Below are 21,006 nucleotides of genomic sequence, written 5' to 3' on the forward strand. Positions count from 1 at the left end.
ATCTGAGTCATTTAATAGGATGTTATGAATATGGAGAACGAACACTGCCAAAGAGGTTTTCAGTTTGCCTTGAATCGGTGACCTTCAGGCCTTCTTTGTCTTTCTTCAGTGCATTCATAGCACCCAGCAAGAGCTACCTGATTCCACAGTCCTTATAATTACTACTTTCCGCAAAATAGTCCATATGGTTTCCAGTTCCACCAAACCAGTGAACTTCCTTTCACTGGTAAGTCCAGTTCCCCACCAATGAGAATCACACACTAGTACGTGCTAGGGACCATCAATACCCCACCCACTCCCTGTGACGAGGTTCTCTTTGATTGGTGATCCAGCTCCGAAATGTCATTTTAAAGTCTCCTTCCTAGGGTACTCCTAGGTATCTTAGGTCAGGTTCTCCAGGAAACAGATGCTGTGGAGAGGATTGAGTAGAAGGTTTATTGGGGAGTCCTCTCAGAAACAACACACAGAAAGTAGTAAGAGATGCAAGGTTGAGCAGAATAAGAAGCTGAATTGTGATGCACTAATGAAAGGGTTTAATTTGATCCTGTGCATAGTTCTGGAGCTGAAATGACCCCATAAGGTTGTCCTAAAGAAGTCAAGGAGTCAGACCTTTGTACCCCATTGTATTAGTTTCCTGGGACCACAGTAGCAAATCAGCCACAAACTAAGTGACGTAAAACAATAGAAGCTGATTGGTTTTAATGGAGGCTAGAATCTGAAATCAAAGTGTTGACGGACTACTTTCCCTCCAAAGGCTCTCCAGGAGAATCCTTCCTTGCCTCTTCTGCTTATGGTAGCTCCTGGGCGTTCCTTGGTCTGTAGCAGCAGAACTCCAATCTCTGCCTGTCTTCACATGGCCTTTTTCTCTGTGTTGCTGTCTCTTCTGTATCTGCGTATCCTCCTCCTTTCTTCTATAAATATATCCCTTGTAGTAAGACCCACCCTAAATTCATGATGACTTAATTAATTATAACTGCAAAGAACCTCTTCCCAAATAAGATCACTTTCTGAGGTACTAGGTGAACAAGAATTTTGGGGAGACCCTCTTCAACCCATTGCCAATAGATCTGTCAATATTTTTGAGTTTTTCCAGTAGACGGAGCATGTTTACAACACAAAGGTAGAAGAAGAGCCAATAAATAATTTATGATTCCTTGTTATACTTTTCCATTAGTCTGGAAATAAGTGCTGACTAATTTGCAACTGTCTCAGGTGATAAACACAGAAGTAGCCTTACATATATCTTTTAACGTAAACGATTTAGTCGACCAATCCAGTATATCATAGGATTTCAGGTAAATTTACAGCTGGACCTACTTCATTTGGTCCTTAGTGTTATACAACATTCATCATTGATGTTTTGTTATTGTTTTTGCTATTCTTTTGCTTTGTAAACTATTCTTTCTTCATAAAATGTAGCTTCAAAGCAACTATCATTTGCACTGTGGTATTCTTTTCTAAGAAACAAAACTGAGAAGAAAACATAGTTCATAAAGATATAGCCTTAAAAGTCTGTTTGTTCATATCCCACTTTTGCCAGTTGTTAGCTTTCCATACATCTCTGTGCTTCAAGTTTTCCTCATCTGTAAAATAGGAAAACAATTTCTGCTTATCTATATGTTTTTTTGTAGAGTTTAAAGAGCTTGAGGAGTATGAGGTACTATTAGCGATTATTAATGGGATAGGACTACATTGCACTTTTAAAAAGATCATTTTATCATTCAGTGAAGCAGGAAAATATTTCTTTTTTATTAGTGACAAAATTATGTATATGCATCTTTTTTTGTTTAAAGTCCTTTCTTCTGTGGCCAAATTGAAATAAAGATATAGATATATCATTTTATTCTCTTATGCTTTCTGTCCCCTACAAATATCTACTTCATCATATATTCAAGAAAGTGAAATCAAGAGTGGCAAAGTAAAAAATCTTCACCTTCTCGATAATGAAATTTGTATCCATGTTGACCTGAGTGTGTCTTGTTATAAGCTTAGTAAGAAAATAGCCAAAATTTCTAGGGAAGGACTACCATAAAATAACTGTTACAGACAGTTGCTCTTTGACTAAGAGTAGTGGCAAGGAAATATCTAGAAGTGGTGATATTATCAGTGTAGGATTTCAAGCTTCTACAGAATTCTCTCCACGTCCTTAAAGATTCATCCCAAAGAAAATTTCCAATTAAATTGATCCTTGAAATCTTGTAAAATGACTATATATGATAAAGACAAAGTTTATCTGAGTGATTACTTTATGTGCCCCAAGCTTTAAGGTAAATATCTTTTTAAAATAATGTAATTTATAACAACTATATGTGGAGAAGTAAAGGCCCATCAAAATTAGTATTAATCTACATTTTCTATTTCTCATTATATTTCACTTTGTGTTCGTGTTCCACAGAATAGTTTGTTCAAAAAATGAGTCAACATCCTAAATGAAATAGGAAATACTTCATTTTTAAATTATTTTTTTTTAAAGTGAGTAGAGTTGATGCAATATTACATTAGTTTCAGGTGTACAGCATAGTGATTCAACTTCTCTATATGTTATGCTCTGCTCACCGTAAGTGTAGCTCCCATCTGTCACCACACAATGCTGTTACAATATCATTGACTAGTTTCCCTATGCTGTGCCCTTTATTCTCATGACTTATTCACTCCTTAATTGGAAGCTTGTCTCTCCCACTTCTCTTTACCCGTCTCGCTCATCCTCCCCACTTTGCCTATCCCCCCACACCTTCCCTCTGGCAACCATCAGTACTCTCTATTTGCATATCTGATTTTATTTTAGATTCTACATATAAGTGAAATCATATGGCATTTATCTTTCTCAGTATGACTTATTTTACTTAGCATAATGTCCTCTAGATACATCCATGTTGTCATAAATAGCATGATCACATCCCGTTTTATGGCTGCATAATATTCTGCTGCTTATTTTTGCCACATTTTCCTAAAATCAGAACACTTTTTTATGCTTTATCCTGAAAACAATTTTACTTTCTAAAAGTCTGCATTAATCCTATCAGAGTTGTTCTAAATGGGATAAATTTTATAACAATATTCAGTAAATTTTACTCATTTCAAAATTTTACTTTTCTTGGGAAATTTTAAATCACAGAGCACAGAGGAGAAAATTTTATATCCTCAATCTCCTTCAATAACAATTTTAGAATTAGAAACATAAAGCACTTATAATTTGGTGTTTGACATTTTTCTGATTTCTAAGTGTAATTGCAAGGAAATGATACCAAATTTTAAAATTATTCCTGCATTTTTAGAATTTTTGAAATCACCTTTATTTCTGAAAACAATGTTATATAAACGATACAGTGTATATTCTGTTCACGCTGCTTCCTGAAACTACTCATTTAGGTCATGAAATTTTAAAATCAATACCCAGGCAAATATTCCAAATGAATTTTATCATACTGCTGTAGTGAAAATATCTCGAAAACTACCCCCAAATGTTCCTAACCTTTATAGTTACCTGTGTTTATATTTATGGAGGATTATTTGATATGAATGTATGGCAACATCCCTTAGAAAGAAAGTTTTATACTAATGCTTGGTGTCATACTCTTTGTTTTAATGACTTTTTTTCTGAATATAATTTCCAGTGTTTTTTGTATCTATAAGTAAACTTATATGATTGCTTTTGATCATTTCTAGTTATCATGATGTGACCAATTCTCAGTGATAGTTGTTTAATTATTTGTTTATGGACTATGGCATTCCTCTCAGTCTCCTTTGCTCAAATCTGCTATTTTCACTTGGAATTGTATGATAAAGACAGTATTTCAAAAAATGTAACTGTTTGATCTAATCTGCATATGCTTATTTGTATAAGAAAGAAAGATAATTGAGAATTGGCCTCATGTGGATGCTCAGTAATGTGTTTCCTTGTGTTCCTTTTTCTCTTGTGGTTCCTTTTTTCAAGAAAATGATGGAATTGATTTAACATAGTGACATTTTTTCTGTACTAGCTCCATCAAATAACATGTGGGCATTGCTGCACAGGATTAGTTTTGGCCAAGCCCCATGGTTTTATTTGGACTTTTTCATGATAACAATGACAATGTCACCATCCTTTATCTCTACCATTGGTGACAATAACCATACTACCACGCTGCTTTATGAGGCAATAACTTGGTTTCCTCATTTATCCACTCAGGAACTGGATTATTACCTCATAAAACAGTGTGATTGTACAATTATCAATTAAATCCTAGCTTGTTGAGACTCTTCAAAAAAAAATCCCTCTTCTAATAGTGGTTGGCAATAATTCCTCTGTCTGAATTCATACAGGATTCATGGATTCTTGACTGCCAAGGTTATATTTCTCACACTGTTTATCTGTTATCTGATTTTTTTTCTTTGCCTTGAAGGTGTTGTACACTGCTACATCCCAAGAACTGTCTTATATTGTAAAAGAACTGAAACCTTATAGGATATACAACTTTACTATTTCTCTCTGCAATTCAATTGGTTGTGTAACCAGCGCATCAGGAGCAGGACGGACATTAGCAGCAGGTAAGCAAGTCTTAATGGACATGAAAAATATATTGTGTCTTTCTAAACAAACACCTATTAAGCTCAATACCTTCTCTAGTTTGGACTTAATACTTATCTTTTCTGATTTCTCCTGCTCCCCGATCAGTAACTCTGATTGCTACCTATATTGACATTTTTAAGCAAACAAAAAGTAAGCAAATGAGCTGAAGTTTGAGAGGTCCATGGGAGCCCTGAGTTGCATCTGTGCCATAATAAGAAATATAATTAGATACAGAGTGACTCCAGGGCTCAGCAACCATCTAAAGGTCCTAGTGGCATTCTGACAGTTGTTAGAAGTGTTCAGGAGGCTTCTTATGAGGGCTCAGGATGCTTCTTCCTGACCCTTTCTGTGGGCTTTGGATCTACCCACACCAGCCCTCAGGGGCTAAAGGCAGACATCTAGGAATTACTGGGTTGCCCTGATGTTATATTTTGCCTTTATTGGATAGATGGTAGTATATTTATTAATTAATTTTGTTATTAATAAGAAGCTCTTAAGTTTGTGAAATTCAAACAAAAGACTCGTTATCAAGTATGACCTTAGTAGGAAGTGGTTTGTATAGATTTTTGCTTGCTTTACTTAGAGTAAGCTAGATTCATATGACCTTCATTACAGGTATCACTAACACCTACATAACTCAATTCCTCTGCAGTTAGTAGTATATTTTCAAATCAGTTTTTCTGTCTGCAATCAAACAAGGCTTGGTGCTTCTTAAGGAAATGCCCAGATGTGAGAAGGTTAAAAGACTCCGAGATGAATGACAGATATTATGCAAACATATTTAGCTATAAAAATTTTCCCTAGGCTGTTTTCCTGGCTGTATTCAGGTCTGATTCTATTGTATTGTTTAACCAATGTTACCAGAGTAACTCTGGTTCCTCAGAAACCAAACACCCCTGAACCAATTATGCCAAAGTCCTCTAGTTGCTTTGGGTTCTTGAAAAACTTGTTTGGCTCAAGTTATTTCATTCAAGTAATTTTGTTTCTTCAACTTTTCCATCAATGAGATTGACTCCCCAATTCTAAGGAAGCGTGTTTTCCTTCCTTCTTCTAAGGAAGAAGTATTACCTCTACAACCAAAATCTGTGTTTTTACATATTTATATGTATTTCATATGTATGCATACATTTGTGGCATACCTAGATTGTACAGAACTCCATTCTCCTGTAAGACTTTATTTATTTACTTTTGTATATTAGATTATTAGAGGGTTACTGACTACGGATGATAGAGGCAAGCTCCCTGTCTCCTTTTGGAAAAAATGATATAGTTTGGGACTAGAGAACAAAAAAAAAGAGAACTCTGTCTTGCAAGCTGGAGAAGAGTAAAAATAGAAACAACACAAGTTAAGAACTGGCCTGAGAGCAGAAGGATCACAAACATGTGACTGAGGGGAACTGAAATCATGACTTCCCCGGGTTGTAAAACACTTCAAAGTCGTCTGTGTGATGCCTGGGTGGCTCAGTTGGTGGAGTGTGGGACTCTTGATTTCTGCTGGGGTCATGATCTCTGGGTCTTGGGATCCAGCGCTGCCTTGGGCTCAGCAGGGAGTCTGCTTCTCCCACTCCATCTGCACCTCCCTCTGCCTGCACATGTGCTCTCTCTGTCAAATAAATTCATAATTAGATCTTCAAAAGTCATTTAGTGTGACTTGCTAACCAATAATCGTATATTCTATGTAATGTTCTTCCCATTTGCTTGTCCAACTCATGTTTGATCCCTTTACTGGTAGGGGAGCTACCCCTTCTCAGACAGATCCAGGTTTGGAGACCTCTTTTAAATGGTGATTTCTTACATGGATCCAGAATATGTCTCTGTGGCCTCCACTCAACAGTCTCCCTCTACTCCCTTGGGGACTCCCCAGAGTCTAATTCATCTTCCTCATGATGTCATTTCCAATAACATTTTCTATAACTAGCTTTTCCTCAGGTCTCTCTCCCACGCTGCATACCACCTCCACAAGGCATTGTGTAGCGCCTCCCACCTGCACCTCACAAGCCAATAGTTTCTACTGCTGGTACAGGCTCTCTCCTCTAGATGAGATTCTTTTTGTGGAAACAAACTAACGAAGTGGACTGAAGGGAGACGTGCCTATCTGAAGAGACTAGATGGAGTCTGGGGGGTGGAAAGAGAAAAGCAGGACAAATGTCTATGAAACAGATCCTGCCTGGTCAATTCACCAGTGAGAAGAAGTGCACTAACAACACCCACCTTGGTTGCAGCAGCCGATTTCTGTGGCATGGGAGGGACATAGCTCTGGGACGTGGCTCCCATTTCAGCTACTGGTGAGGGTACTGGAGGCCACTTCTGTCCACTGGAACAGTAGTGAGATGAAACTAAGTCCTCTCAATCCTCTCTGACACTTTATCTTTGAAAGATAGAACTTGGAAACTTCTCATGTTCTCTGAAAGCTGTGAGATGCACAAATTAATCGACTTTTGAAAATAAGAGCTTATTCGTATATTTAGTGTAAGAATGATAAGCCAGGATGCCAGGGTTTAAATTCAGACCTCTGCCATCAGCTAGCTGCATGACCTTAAGTAAACTACATTACTTCTGGGGCTTGATCTTCCCATTTAAAAATAAGGATAACCTATTTTATATAGGGTTCATGAGGATTAAGAAAGTTAAATATTTAAAGCAGTGCCCAACACAGAGTAAATCCTGAGTAAAAATTGTTATTTTTATCACGATTATTCTCACTATCAGTCACAATGCAAATTTATAAAGTTTCTAATATTATCAAAATCAAAAAGCTATTTTACAGTTTTGCTTCTGTAATACTACATAACACAAATGAAACCATGCAGAGTCCCAGCACTAAGGATTATATTACAAAAATAAACTGTAAGAGTGCTAAAGTCTAAAGTCATTATTTTTCAGTTCTGTGAGGACTGTGCCATTCAGAATTATGGTAAGCATTTCAAAATTTTGCCCAAAAACTACAGATTTCAAATTTGTTGTTTGCCGTACACAGTTAACAATGTGCCGTGATTGTACAGTTACTGTATTTTGCTGTGAATGCTCAATTCAGTAAGCATATAATAGGGCTTACCTATTTAGGGCACTGTGGGGGATTCAAAGATAATTCTATTCAGAGACACCTTAATGGTGTCTATGTTAAGATGGTGACATGCAAGGTAGGGTGAACAGGAGGTTATGGAGAAGGGACAAAAGAAAGCTATGGGAACACAGAATATGGGATAGATAGCTTTGATTTGGGAGATTAGGAAATTATCTCCAATGAAATAGCATTGGAGGTGGACTCTAAAGGATTGGTAAGGATTTGGGTAGGTATTTACGGAACACATGCCATCCTAGTCAGTATTTTAGGACTAGCATGGTTCCAGGTACTGATGAGATGAAAACTGGGGTTTATGGAGATTTCTCTGGTAGTAGAATGTAGAATAGACTAGGAAAGAGTGTTTAGAGTCTGATTGATTTTTCTAGTAAGAGTCAAGGGGGGAGGAAGTCAAAGGAACAGAAGTAAAAATGGAAGGAAAGGAACGCAGGTGGATCAAGGAAGAGAAATCCGCAGGTTAAGAAGCAGGAAGAATTGAAGATGACAGTAAATATTGCAGACCAAGGTGATGCCATCAAAGATAATGAGAAAGATGAAGAAAGAACACAAGGGAGAAATAAAGCCATGGGTTTAAGTTTGATCATTTGCTAACAACATACCCAGGACAATTATAAGGAGCCCACAGCAGAAAATGCAAATCTGCAGCTTCACAATGATACAGATTTCATAATTATTGCATATAGATGCAGCTAAAACTGTGGATAACAATGAATTAGTAAAAGCAGAGAAAATACAAATTAAAAGTTCACATCTTAGTGAATGCTATTATTTTGAGAGAAAGAGAAAGGAGGAGTAAAGGGAACAGAGAAATGGTCAGAATTAGAGGGAACGGTTTCAGAAAAGGGAAGGGAAGAGAGAATTCTAGAAGGATCTAGAATCCTGTAGTATCATACGCTGTAGGGAAAGCAAGAGGAATGTGATCTACAAGGAAGGTGGCATTGGTGGCCCTCTCGGGAGCCCTCTATTTAGTGTGGTTGAAGCAGAAGCTGGAATGTAAAGGATTGAGCAGTTGCAGGAGAAGATGTAATGGTACATTTAAAATATTCTCAATGTGTACATTCAAACGTGTAAATTTAAAATTGTTTTTTGTTCCTTGCCAACATTTTCCTTCTACCCAATTTCCCTTAAAAGAAATAAATTAACTTTCGTTTCCGTGTAAAAAAATGCTTTCGTTTCTGAAGGAAAAGCTATTTTAGTGTTCTCCTGGGAAAATGTTTATTTCTTAATCCCTTAATACATTTGGTCAGAACTCTGATTCTTCTCCTGCCAAGCAGAGAATAAAGTCACTTACATGACAAAAGTATGGAAAAATAATTTTTGTTTGCCGTTTGATTTATTTTCGAGGATATCATTTTCGGGGAGTGTTGAAATCAATAAGAATGAACTTAATTGTTTTTGTTGGAGTGTACGGAAAAGCCCAGCAATTCCAGATCCAATATCTTTCTTAGCAGACTTATTTTTGGTGCAGGAGAGTTTTCGGTTACGATTTTTCCTAAGATTCAACATCCAGTTAGAACTCATAGATACTAAGCCATAGAAATAAACAATGAGAAGGTCAATCCTTTTTGAAGAGTCAACAGGTTTGCTGTAGGGAAGAAATAAAAGTTGGCTTACAGCTTATGATGCTTCCTGCCCTGAAATTGCAATCGGAGGGAATGAATATATTACTGCCACAAAATCTAATGAATGTGTGGGGAATTAGCTCTTACGTGCAAATGTAGTTCACATGAATATCTTATGGGAGATTGAAAGAAGCCAGAGACCAGTCAAAAACTTTTTTAAAATGGTAACCAAAAGTTGGTAGGAGTGTTCAGCTTTTCCAAAGCCTGGATTCATGAAAGCATGTTTCCTCCTTAAATCTCAGTGACAGAAATAAAAAAAAAAAAAAAATACCTGCAACAATCTACCTGACTTTCATCAGAAAGCTTGAGGATTGCAATGTGCTTTTATGTATTTTTTTCCAGTGAGAGATATGGTTAGAATTGGTGCATTTCCTCAGGAATATTGCATTGCTGCTGCCTTAGTGTTGGGCCCACGACAAAGCTGAGAACTGGTCTGCTGGGAGGAACTGGTCACTCCCAGGAGCAGCCCTGTTTCCATCTGGAGCAAAAGCCTCCAAGTGGGGTGTTGGGTGGCTCTGGAGTTGCTTCTGGGTGTTGGAGGGTAATGAGCTGATGGCCCCGGCCCTGTTAGAGCCCTGGTTGTTTTTTTCCTTAAGATCACCCTTGCAATTTAGCAAATTTGTGTGCATCCAACACTTTGTGAATTCGGCACAGTTTAAACCTCTCGTGAGAGAAATTCCTTCTGGAGCTCCGTTCCGGGGTGAACAATGTGATATTTCCTTTGCCTGTCATAAATTGACCTCCACGCTACCAGCTTAGAAGTGCCCATTTCCCATTAAGCAAGTAATTAGCGGTGCATTAAGGTTTTTCTCTGAATCCAGAGTAAAATGTATAGGCTGTTTGCGGCTCAGTTGAAAACACACATTGTTTTGCATGCAGGTACATGAGTCTTTTCATTGTGAATAGGACCCAGAGTGATTAAACAAGCACTCTTAATATGTTAATTTATAATTTTAATTACAACAATCTTGTATATATAGTCATTAGTGAATACTAATATAAATATTTTTCTATCTTTTTATTCATAATGCATAAACCAATCATCCAGTTACTTCTCTGAGGTTGCCTGTTTTTGTTTCATAATACAATCTTTGTTCTTAGTTATGAATGCATTTTGTTCGTTCCTGTCTTGAATAATCCCTCATTAAGCTAGTCACTTTCTGCTCCATGCTAAAAAGGAAAAATTATCATGCAAATGTGGCATGCCATATTAAAAAGCACATTACCAAACACTTTTGTTGCTGTCCTTCAATTAGTTTCCCTTCTTTGAATTTAATTCCATTTGTTGTTAAACTACTGACTTGATGTATGGACTCATGAATCTGAAGCTGCTGCCAAGAAAGTGGGGGAAAAAAAAATCAAAGCCTCCTCGAAGAGCTGCAGAGGCGAGCTGAAATGAATTTGCTTCACCTCTGACAAGAACACTTGAACAGCTCTGGAATCCTCTGATGATTCAACTTGGCTAATTATCCAATTATTTATTTCAAGAATAAAGGCACTGTTTTACAATTAGAGAAGTGTAAAGCAATCTGAGAAATTTGGTAATGACAGATGACTTAAGTAACTTCTAAGATAAACAGTATCTGTGCAAACTTGTCTCACTGAGTGTTTCCAGGCAGCAAGTCGTGTGTCGCGGCGTCACTGAGATCCTCAGTACACTGAGGGTTTTGTTTGTTTGTTTTGCTCTTTCAACAACAGAAATTATTTTACAGTTTTAACCAACATGTCACATTTCCGTGGCTCTTAAGCAATGTTTAAGTTGTATTTCGCTTGATTAAAAGCTTTTGGTTCAAAGCAATACTTTTTAATTGCCTAATGATATAAGTCAGTTCTTAGGAAAGAACCGCACATTTAGGAGTTCATTTGCAATATAACTGAAAAATTCATTGCATGGCAGTAAAACAATTTACTGTTAATTACAAGGAGAAGAATTTGCTGTAGCATGCTCACAGATTGCCATGAATCATGCAGCACTCCTAGAGATTTATAACAGATGTGTAAGTGGGATGAATTAGCAGGGTTTAATAACAGAGACACAAATCATGCAGACTTCAAGGAGCTTTAATTGATATACTAGAATGTGACGGGCATGAATCACTCAGCCATTCAACAGCACTGTAACATATGGTCAGCTCAATATGCTGCATCTTAAATCGGTTGGTGAGTCGTTGGTTGTCCCATATGGTGGAAGCAATATATTTTTCATGATTAAAAAAAAAATACATCCATTTTTTAAAGAAATATGATTGCAAAGCATGTTTGTTATTGAACAGTCACCTGAATGCCAAACTGGGTCTTTTAATGATTTTTTTTTTTTTAACATGGCAGCTTCCCAAAATAAATAGCGGCTACTACTTGTAATACCAGATCGCTGGAGGCATTGTCAGGACCAAATTGGTGCTTGTTGGCACACTTGATCCACAGCAAAGCCTATGGAAGAGCACAGCTGATGGTAGCTCCGATTGTCAGGGAAATCCTTCAGGCTCCGGCAAAGCAAACAAAATGAAAGGAATGATGTCACTTTTGGAGAAGTTCAGGAATGCCCAGCTTTGCAAAGAGAATAAAATGCATTGACTGGGAGGCACCTACTGAGCAGGGTAGGAAAGGGGCTGTGGTGACACTGTTTCCCATAATGTAGCAATTTGGATGTAGCTCTTTATACCAGCCTCTTAATGAGATGCTCGGTCCTTCAGGAACATTCTAAAGGGGATCCTGGCTGCCCATCCCATGGATGGTAGCACCGGTTCCATATCGTTCTTGAACAATTATTTCAGCTATGGAAACAGATATCCCGGTGCCGGTCAGTCACTGGTGGCGTGCAGAAACCTTTTTTACTGAAACTGGAATCTGGCAGCTTTCAGCAGAGCTTTTGCAGCATTAGTAAATCTGACAGCCTTGAAAAAGGAATATTGCAGCCTTAGAACTGTGGCTGCCAGAATTTAATGTCAACAATTAAAATTTATTTTGATCCTTACCTACTGTTTATTACTGTTTGTATACACAACAGACCTTACTAATACAGAGATGCACTATTAGATGGAATTACCATCTGTTCAGAGTGAAATGCTGGCATCTGTCTTAGATGCTAAAACTAAAATGATATTATTTCTAACAAAACAGAATTAACTGCTTTCTACTCTCACCAACTTTAATTTTGAATGTGTGGATGCACGCAAGGAAAGGGCTCATTGATGAAACTTGTAATGACCTCTGTCACCAGGTCTGCATTTAGGTACGTGACTTCAGTAGGGGCTCTGTTGGCCTTTGCGGCATGCAGAAATCATACTTTTTAAAGCTTTGAGCTTTATGATGTGTTATCTACAGGAAGGCGTTAAAACAACACAATTAGAATATGGAAAAATTGGCTGAATCAAACAGACTGCAGTATATAAAATATTTTGATAGGGGTACCCTACATAAGTACAAGGAAAGAAATTAAATAGACAAAAATTCATCCGAACAAAGTTGCCATAGGTCCCACAGTGACACCTTTAGGAAAATATAAACTGTATCTTCCTTTTAGACAATTTTTAATTTGCTCCTACACTGACATATATAAAAGATTTATATCCGGTGCCCTCTCCTTTTTTTTTTTTTTTTTTTTTTTTAGGCCTAACTATCCTATTAACAAAGGTCTCTCTAGCTTTTTGAAGTTAGAGAATTTGGAGTAGCAAGGACAATGGTGGTTTCCATGCTGACGTCGGTTCGGTGATGCTAATTTCTGAGAAGCCAAACTTCAGTTCTATATATCACAAAATAATAAATTGTGTCACACCAGCATTTAATGCATGTACACAGTGCATTAACTGTAACTGTAGTACATTTATTTGTGCTAGAGGAGACTTGAAAATGATTAAAAAATCAATACTTTGCTGTCAGAGAAGCAAGTGTTACGATGCATTTAAGTAGTTAATTGCATAAGCCCCATAAAAGCTTCAAGTTTGGGTAGCAAGGATGCCATAATTACAGTCCAAGCAGCTACCTTTTATTAATGGTGGACTTTAGGGAACAGTGCTCACTGTCAGCACTGCTGCTGCGTGTGCGGTTCAGAAAGCATGGGTCCTCTCCTCTGCACATCTAGGATGCGAGTTACTTGCAAATTATTGATGATCACCAGAACAACAGCTGGTAAAGGTAGTGTTTATTCACCAAGGAGGCAATTTGCCTTAAATTCTCTAAAAGCAGTGCTTTCTGGCCTTTCTTTATGTCGTAAGATGTAGAGAAGTCTTAATATTCCTGTATGCCAGGCTGGGGTCGAGAAACAAGGTAGCTCAGAGCTGAAGGGGATGAACTGGCTGGCTTCCTGAAGGGCTGAGAGGATCCATATGTCATATGTCCAGCATCCCTTCTGGTTTACTCCTTGAGAAGCACTGCTTGAAAATGTTCAATCATTGAATTTTGAAACCGGAAGACACAATTGGATCTGTCATGCTCTTCAACAAATGAGGCCAAACAACGAACAGAGGGGCCAAATTATGGATTAGCCTGTGTGCCATGACTAGGGACCAAATGAGCCAGTCTAGAAGCGAAGTTTTCTCCTTGCCAGATCGGTTCCACTGCACATATTCTCTCTTGAAGAAGACTAGTAAACAAAGAAGGAGGAAAGGGTGAAATGGATTTTGTTTCTGTTTATCTGGTCAGAAGAGAGAGCAGTGAACAAGGCAAGGCTGGCTGGTTTCTGAGATTCTGAGAAGCTTCTGGACACTGACTGGAGAGCAGATGCAGTAGGATGGGCTCCAACTGAGAAATCATGGCTTCCTGGCCTGGATCTCTTGTGCAAGCCCTGATCCCAGTGCCCTTCCGTGGGTGTTTTGGCCTAGCCATGTTTGGGCAAATTACATTTCTCATGACAGTTTTGCATTTCTGAGGAAAAGTCAAAATCGTGTTCTATTGACAAAGTGCCTGAGGATGTCTTATGTTAATCCGCTCCCCACATAGGCCTGAAACGTCGAAAGGCTGTTCATTCCTGGATTCCTGTCTTTGTAATAGAAAGTTGACGATGTTTTAAGATATTGACACTGCTATGCAGTGTTCATAGGCAACAAACTCTTGCTTGAAAACAAATAAGGAGATTTGATTTTAAAGACCTGCCATCAACCAAAGCTTCTGCTCATTTAGCCTTCCGTTCTTATCCTATGACACTCAAACTCCACACTACATAAATTTTGCACATGTAAATTTATGCATTATGATATGCTATTAATCAGATTATAAAGTAATAAATGCTGCATAAAGAAGAATGTCTATTATCAGAGCATTTTATAAAAGAATACTTACAAATAGAAGAGCTAGGCTGGGAGCTGGATACAAAGCAGGTGGAAAAAATACAAAAACATTGTAATTTTATTCGAAGTAGAAACAGACTTTGTATGTTGTTATTCTTTGAAATGATGGATATTGAAGATCCATTTTGTACTTTACAGCTATAAGAGGATTTTCTAAGTAAATACAGATTTTGAATGTGGATGAATTGTATCCTTTTATAATATGTAATATGAAAGATGTGTTATTGCCTAATAATAGTGCCTTGCATTTGTGTAGAAATTTGCTTTGTAAAACCTAACACAATTATATATATTGTTTTTAAAGCAGTTATTGTCAAGATATTCCACCAAGAATTTATCCTCATGTTATAGATGGGAAAACTGAGGACCTATATAAGCTTTAAGTGATTTTCCTAAGTCATGTGGAATTGGAAATTAAAAAGTAAAATATAATCTCTGAAACATTATTCTATGTTGTCTCTTAATCCAGTTTTGTGATGAACAAATTTATACCTAATCCCTTTACCTTGATAGTCTGAGAAATAATCCTTTATTCCTCCTTTCTCTTAGTAAGTATGTATTTTTGTGAGTGTGTTTAATAGTTCACAAATATCTATTTTTCTTTTCATCACTTTACATGTATGTGTATGTGTGTGACCAGTCTGGTTTAATTGATTGAAAATTCCCCCTCTGGTCTTAGGGAAACTGAAGATAATGACTCAGTAGGGTGCTCACCCTTTCAAACAGGCTGGGTTGGCTCCTCTAAGTGAAGCTACAACATACCAGCTGGAAAGTTGTTTGGTTTTTTTTTAAGCAAGAGAATAAAAAAAAAAAAAAAAAAAAAAAAAAACTTAATTTGACTCATTCTTTGTAGTTGACTTCCTAAGAATAGTCTAATTGCTTGGTGGAATAATTCCCCTGTGAATTTAGAAGGGATCCACTACTTGTTAGAATTTAAACAGTCAACATTAATTGTAGCGGGTTCTCAGTAAGAGGGCCCTTATTGATTATAATCATTTTGCCAAATTAAAAAAAAGTGCACTCTCACTTTTAGGAGATATTTTTTAAAGAACTATTGAGTTGCTGGAATTCTTTTTGTTTTATTTGACTCTGAATTTATATTCCTGATTAAGAAGTGATTTCGGATTATGCTTTCAATGGGGTAAGGGATTCTGAATAATGTAGTGGTATAAAGCTTCACCATTATCCCTAACTAGCTGGGCGGTTGAAATGAAGGAATATCAAATGTCAAGTAAATGGGACTTTGAGTAAGAGGCTACTTTTTAAACAAGGATAATACTCTTTGGTTCTCTAGAAGTACAGGAGGCATATTCCTAATTTCCCTAAATATTTAGATAAAATGGAAATCATATTCCTAACACACCAAATATATATAGTTTGTGACTCTCTAGATCTTTGCTATCCAGTATGGTAGCCATGATCACCATTTATGGCTATTTAAGCTTACAATAAAATTAATGAAAATTAAACAAAATGTAATTCCTCAGTCTCACTAGCCACATATCAAGTGCTCAGTATTCATACATGGCCAATGCCTATCATATTAGACAATATGGATCTAGAACATTTCCATCATTAGAGAAAATGCCATTGGATGTCACTGGACTAGACGATATTTTTCAAACTAGAATGTCAACCTCTCTTGTCCTATAACACTAGGGAATTGTATGTGGGATGCAGAAAATATAACAAAATAGTTCAAAATTCGTCTTTTGTGCATTTATTTATTGATTTATTTGATTATGACTTTTTAAGATTTTACTTATTTATTCATGAGAGACACAGAGAGAGGCAGAGACATATGTAGAGGAAGAAGCAGGGTTCCTGCAGGAAGCCTGGTGTGGGACTTGATCCTGGGACTGGGGATCATGCCCTGAGCTGAAGGTAGACACTCAATGCTGAGCCACCCAGGCATCCCTTATTTATTTATTTTAAATATTCATTTATGTATTTGAGAGAGAGAAAGAGCAAGAAGGAGGGACAGAGGGAGAGGAAGAGAGAACATCTCAAGCCGACTCCCCATGGTGTATGGAGCCCAACTTGGGGCTCCATCTCACAAGCCTGAGATCACGACCTGAGTTGAAATCAAGTGTTAGATCCTCAACTGACTGAGCCACCAGGTGCTTCTCTTTTGTGCTTTTAAACAGCAAATTTTAGATAGATAATAAAAATTATGTAATTCGTCCTCCCCCATTGCTTCCCTGAACCCAGGACTCAAAAATATTTGACAATCCTTCTTCCCCGGTTAAGCTCATAACCCATAATAGCCTGCTAAAATTTTAATACAAGAATGGAATTCCAAACAATGAAGAGAAACTTCAGGGGGAAAGAAATCTCTAGATGATTAGCTTTTTATTTTGTGTTGGATTATTTTGAAGATGGAGCAAAGCTTGTAGAGTGAAATCTTTGAGAACTCACCATTTACTAATTTTTGGCAGGGAATGCTAAAGGAAATCATGCATAAAATTTACAGATTTATACATATCTAGAAATAAAAACATCGCATGGTTTGCAATAGCAGAAGATGAACAGAATTGTTAATTATCTTTGTAAGTTGATGAACACATTGCTCAGTGCCCTCTTCTTCATGCAAAGTTAAAATAGAATCACAGTTAATTATTTCCCTTTGGAAAGCTGGCCAGCTTTCTAGAGAGTAACAAATAGTACTTGTTCTAAGCTGTTTTAAGGTGAATTGTCTTTCATGGTTTAAGGATATCAATTCTTGTATTCCTGTCATTTTAATTTATGTTTATCGAAATAGGCAAAGACTCTGTGTATGCAGAAGGCTATGTTAACACGGCTTTAGTTTAAATCCTTAAACAGTCAGCTTGGTGATAATGATATTTGTTCCTTTCTTTGCTTGTGCCACTCAAATCCAGCCAACCCACTTTGGGTGGGGATGAATCGCAGCCTATACACTCAACTGTTTAAAGAAGAAAACACAGGAGGGTACTCGATGTAACAAGTACTGGGTGTTAGTATATGCTATATGCTAAAGTCTACCCTGGAAACTAATAATATGCTATATGTTAACTAAATTGAATTTAAATAAAAATAAAAGAAGAAAAAAATCAAATGAAAACTTTATTTTTATTAACTCAATGGTTACCCTTATCCCCTTTCTAGTAGATTGTAGGGAAAAGTCTCTATCTCTGTTACTCATTCCTGGAGTTTCCCAGGAGCCTCCAGAGAATTGCCAGTGTCCCAGGACCTCGAAACATGCCAGTGTATGCATGGGCATACATGGGCACAGGGCATTCCCTGCAGCTAGGCATAGGCCCTGTTGGTATTGTCATTTCAGGGCCCAGGGGGCTGCCCCGAGTCTACGGAACCTGGACCAGAGTTCATAAACCCCTGAGCTCACAGGCTCCTTTTCCTCATGTGGATGCACTACTTGGCTTTCAGAGTGGTTTTGCTTATTTGTTTTCCTTTAGTTGCTAAGCTTTAAAAATCAGTAAAACTACACATAAAATGACTATCTTTAATGACGTAAAAGATTTGGCAACTTTGGGTCATTGTTCCTGCATTATTCATTGGCTGGAATGAATTAGTGACTATTCACCGGGCCAGGTTCTTTTTGAACCCCACACGCCATCTTGTCCCATGAACTAGCCCATTTTAATGATTTCCTTTACTTTCTTGGATCTGTGAATTGCAGCCATAACTTGAAGTGATGTTAAGATGAGGGCCTCTACCATTTGTGATCAGTACCCACTGGCGGTGGGCACAGGTAGTCACAGGCTGCAGGTTTCATGAGGGATCTGGTGGCTTCTGGGTGAGGTAGTTTCCACTCAGGCAAGGGAATTTCTCCAGAAAAGGGGCCACCACAAGCCAATTAGAGACAAACAGGCTCATTGCACCATTATGGTACCAGGTTGGTAAAAGGAATTGAGGTGAGACACCAACAGAGGGTAATACGTAATATTTTTTTCTGAATGAAAAAGAATAGAGAAATTATCTACAAGAAGAAATTTTATTTAATCCTAAAAGTTTTATGATAACTATTTGTTAGTCATTTAAATGGTGTTTGGTCACATTTAAGATAAACTCTGTCTTGTGTCTTCAGTTCATGGAGCCATGTAAATTCTTGAGACCACAATCAAGTTGATCTTGAGTGTGATGTACACAAGTACATGTGTACGTGTGTTGAAATATCTGTGTCCAGAGACAGAAGCTAAGTTCTCGAATGTAACAAGTGTCTTTTGACATTTAGCGCCAACCCAACTGAGGCCTCCCATGGTGGAAAGAATCAACAGCACAACCATCCGTGTTAGATGGCTCGCACCGGAAGAACTCAATGGACCCTCTCCCATGTATCAGCTGGAGAGGAGAGAGTCATCTCTCTCAGCTCCCACAGCCATAATGATGAAAGGAACTCGTTTCACAGGAAATGGATATTATAAATTTCCCAGTTCCACACACCCAGTCAATACGGACTTTACTGGTGAGTGTTTTTGACATCACTCTATTGCAGAGGCACTAAGCTCCAAGATGTTTCTTACTATCTTGTTATTTTTTCACAGTCGGTTTTTACTATACCTGTCCATAGAAATACTAATTCATAAATACTAATTCATATAAATACTAATTTATAACTTCATCTTGTGTCAACTTGTCCATCTTTTTAGTATTCTGGGGGGGGGGATGTGGGTAAGTAAAGGGAAGAGAAATATATATGTGGGACGGTAGCCTTATTTGATCAAAGTGTGTGCTGGAAACAGCTCTCAGACACCATTTACCAGAATGTGTTCCTCAGACGACTTTACATGCTCTACAAAAGAAGAAGAGTTCTATGGATGGGTGAGTTTGAGAAATGCTCCATGCTGTTAGAGATTCTCAGTACATATTGAGTTATTAAAACCCCTAAAAGCAATTATAAGAAAGCTATTTGCTTAGCTTGGTATGCCTAATTTTTATTTGCCACTTTTTTTAAGCATTATACCATCAGTAGGTTTTTTGGAGAGCATTATAGGAGAAACTAATTTTGGGGAAATGTACCTTCTATGGATATGTTGGCACTATGGATAAGTGAGGCACTTGCTTTGTGAACAAAATGTTAAGGCATAAAAAATTCCCTCAGGAGTCAACAAAAATAATATTTTCATACAATATATTTTTTAAAATGAAAATCAATGCCAAAATATTCCCGATAAAATGCCAAAATTTTAAATGAAGGTAAGCTTCATCCCTCACTTGCGGGGCTCTATAATCCTGCCTCATTTGTCTCACCCAGTTCCTGGTCTTGCTGGTCCTACAATGTTCCAGAAGTCCTGTTACCTTTCCAAATTAGAGTTTCTAAAAGCGCTATTTCACTATAATTACAGAAGACTGTAACTATTTATGTTGCATACTTCACTTTCCCAATTTTTAAAAAATCTACAGAGAATAAGGTTCATGTGATTCTGTAAACTCGTAACAGTATTCATTTAATCCAGGAGAAAGTCATTTTGGAGCAAGTAGTCTTCAAAATGTTGCCTATGTTGAGGACAGATCGTGAGGTGGAATTTAAGCTGTAAAATGTGGCTCAAATATTATTTATTTAATATTATTTATTTTTATTTAAAATAGTAAATAGTTTGCTTTTAAGTGAGGCTGGCTGCTGATGTACGTTTAACGTGAATGATATCCCAGCAGAGATATATTGAGGCAAATGCCTGCTTAACTAGTGGCCTGGTACCTGAGAATCATTGTGGATTATTAGAAATTCAACCATTGAGCAATCATAAAATGTTCAACTTCTGCTTAATATTCGTAAATGTCAAAGAAAGGAACGAAAAGAAAAAAAAATAGGGATCTGGAAAAAAAAGTTAAAAAGCCTACGGATACAGAGTTGAAAGGCCCTTTCACAAATGGAAATAGAAATTGCCTACCTGGTCCAACATTTGGCTTGTGATGTGTTTCTTGGAGGAAACAGCACTCGTTTCCATTCAGCTGAGTATATCTGCTGCTAGCATGTCAGCTCAGATTTGCTGGCTAGCCAGCAGACAGATTTTTGATGGGATCACCTACTGTTGTTGCAGTGAAAGATAGAGTGGCCCGTCCACCGTTAATAAATTTAGTCGTCTGCACGCTCTCCCTAGCCGGCCTTATACTCTGAGGTGCAAGGGCTAGGGGCAGATGTAGTGTCTGGGAAGTTTTCCAAATTCCTCTTTAAAAAAGTTAGGCTGTAAACACCGGCCTCACTGAGCAGGATCCTTCTGTCTATAACAAAGCCTCCAGCTGCACAGAAAATGTGTTTGGAGTACACATCATTTGAAGGACAAGGCGGGGAGATCACAATTTTGGCTTGAACTGCTCCCTGGAGGTTTGGTGATTCCCAGAGAATAAGAAGTTCTTCTGCATTCAGGCACGTTCTGGGGCATTACTAGCTCCTTTTTATTAGCAGCTTTGTCTGACTTTTAAGGTTCTCTTTAATGTTTCAACCGGGTCTACGTCAAATTATTGGTTTGACCCTTTGGGTCAGTTAGC

At 37.5% G+C, this 21,006-nt stretch overlaps 1 protein-coding gene across 1 annotated transcript in view; it reads left to right on the forward strand.

Moving 5' to 3' along the window:
• The window catches only part of USH2A (usherin), a 693,391-nt gene that overhangs the window by 185,576 nt on the left and 486,809 nt on the right, over positions 1–21,006 (forward strand). The window contains exons 19-20 of the mRNA XM_077886665.1: positions 4,383–4,527; positions 18,752–18,982. Coding sequence (XP_077742791.1) covers positions 4,383–4,527; positions 18,752–18,982 — 376 coding nt within the window. The remainder of the gene's footprint in view (positions 1–4,382; positions 4,528–18,751; positions 18,983–21,006) is intronic.

This window comes from Canis aureus, chromosome 38 (assembly GCF_053574225.1).
Source record: "Canis aureus isolate CA01 chromosome 38, VMU_Caureus_v.1.0, whole genome shotgun sequence".
NCBI lineage: Eukaryota > Metazoa > Chordata > Mammalia > Carnivora > Canidae > Canis > Canis aureus.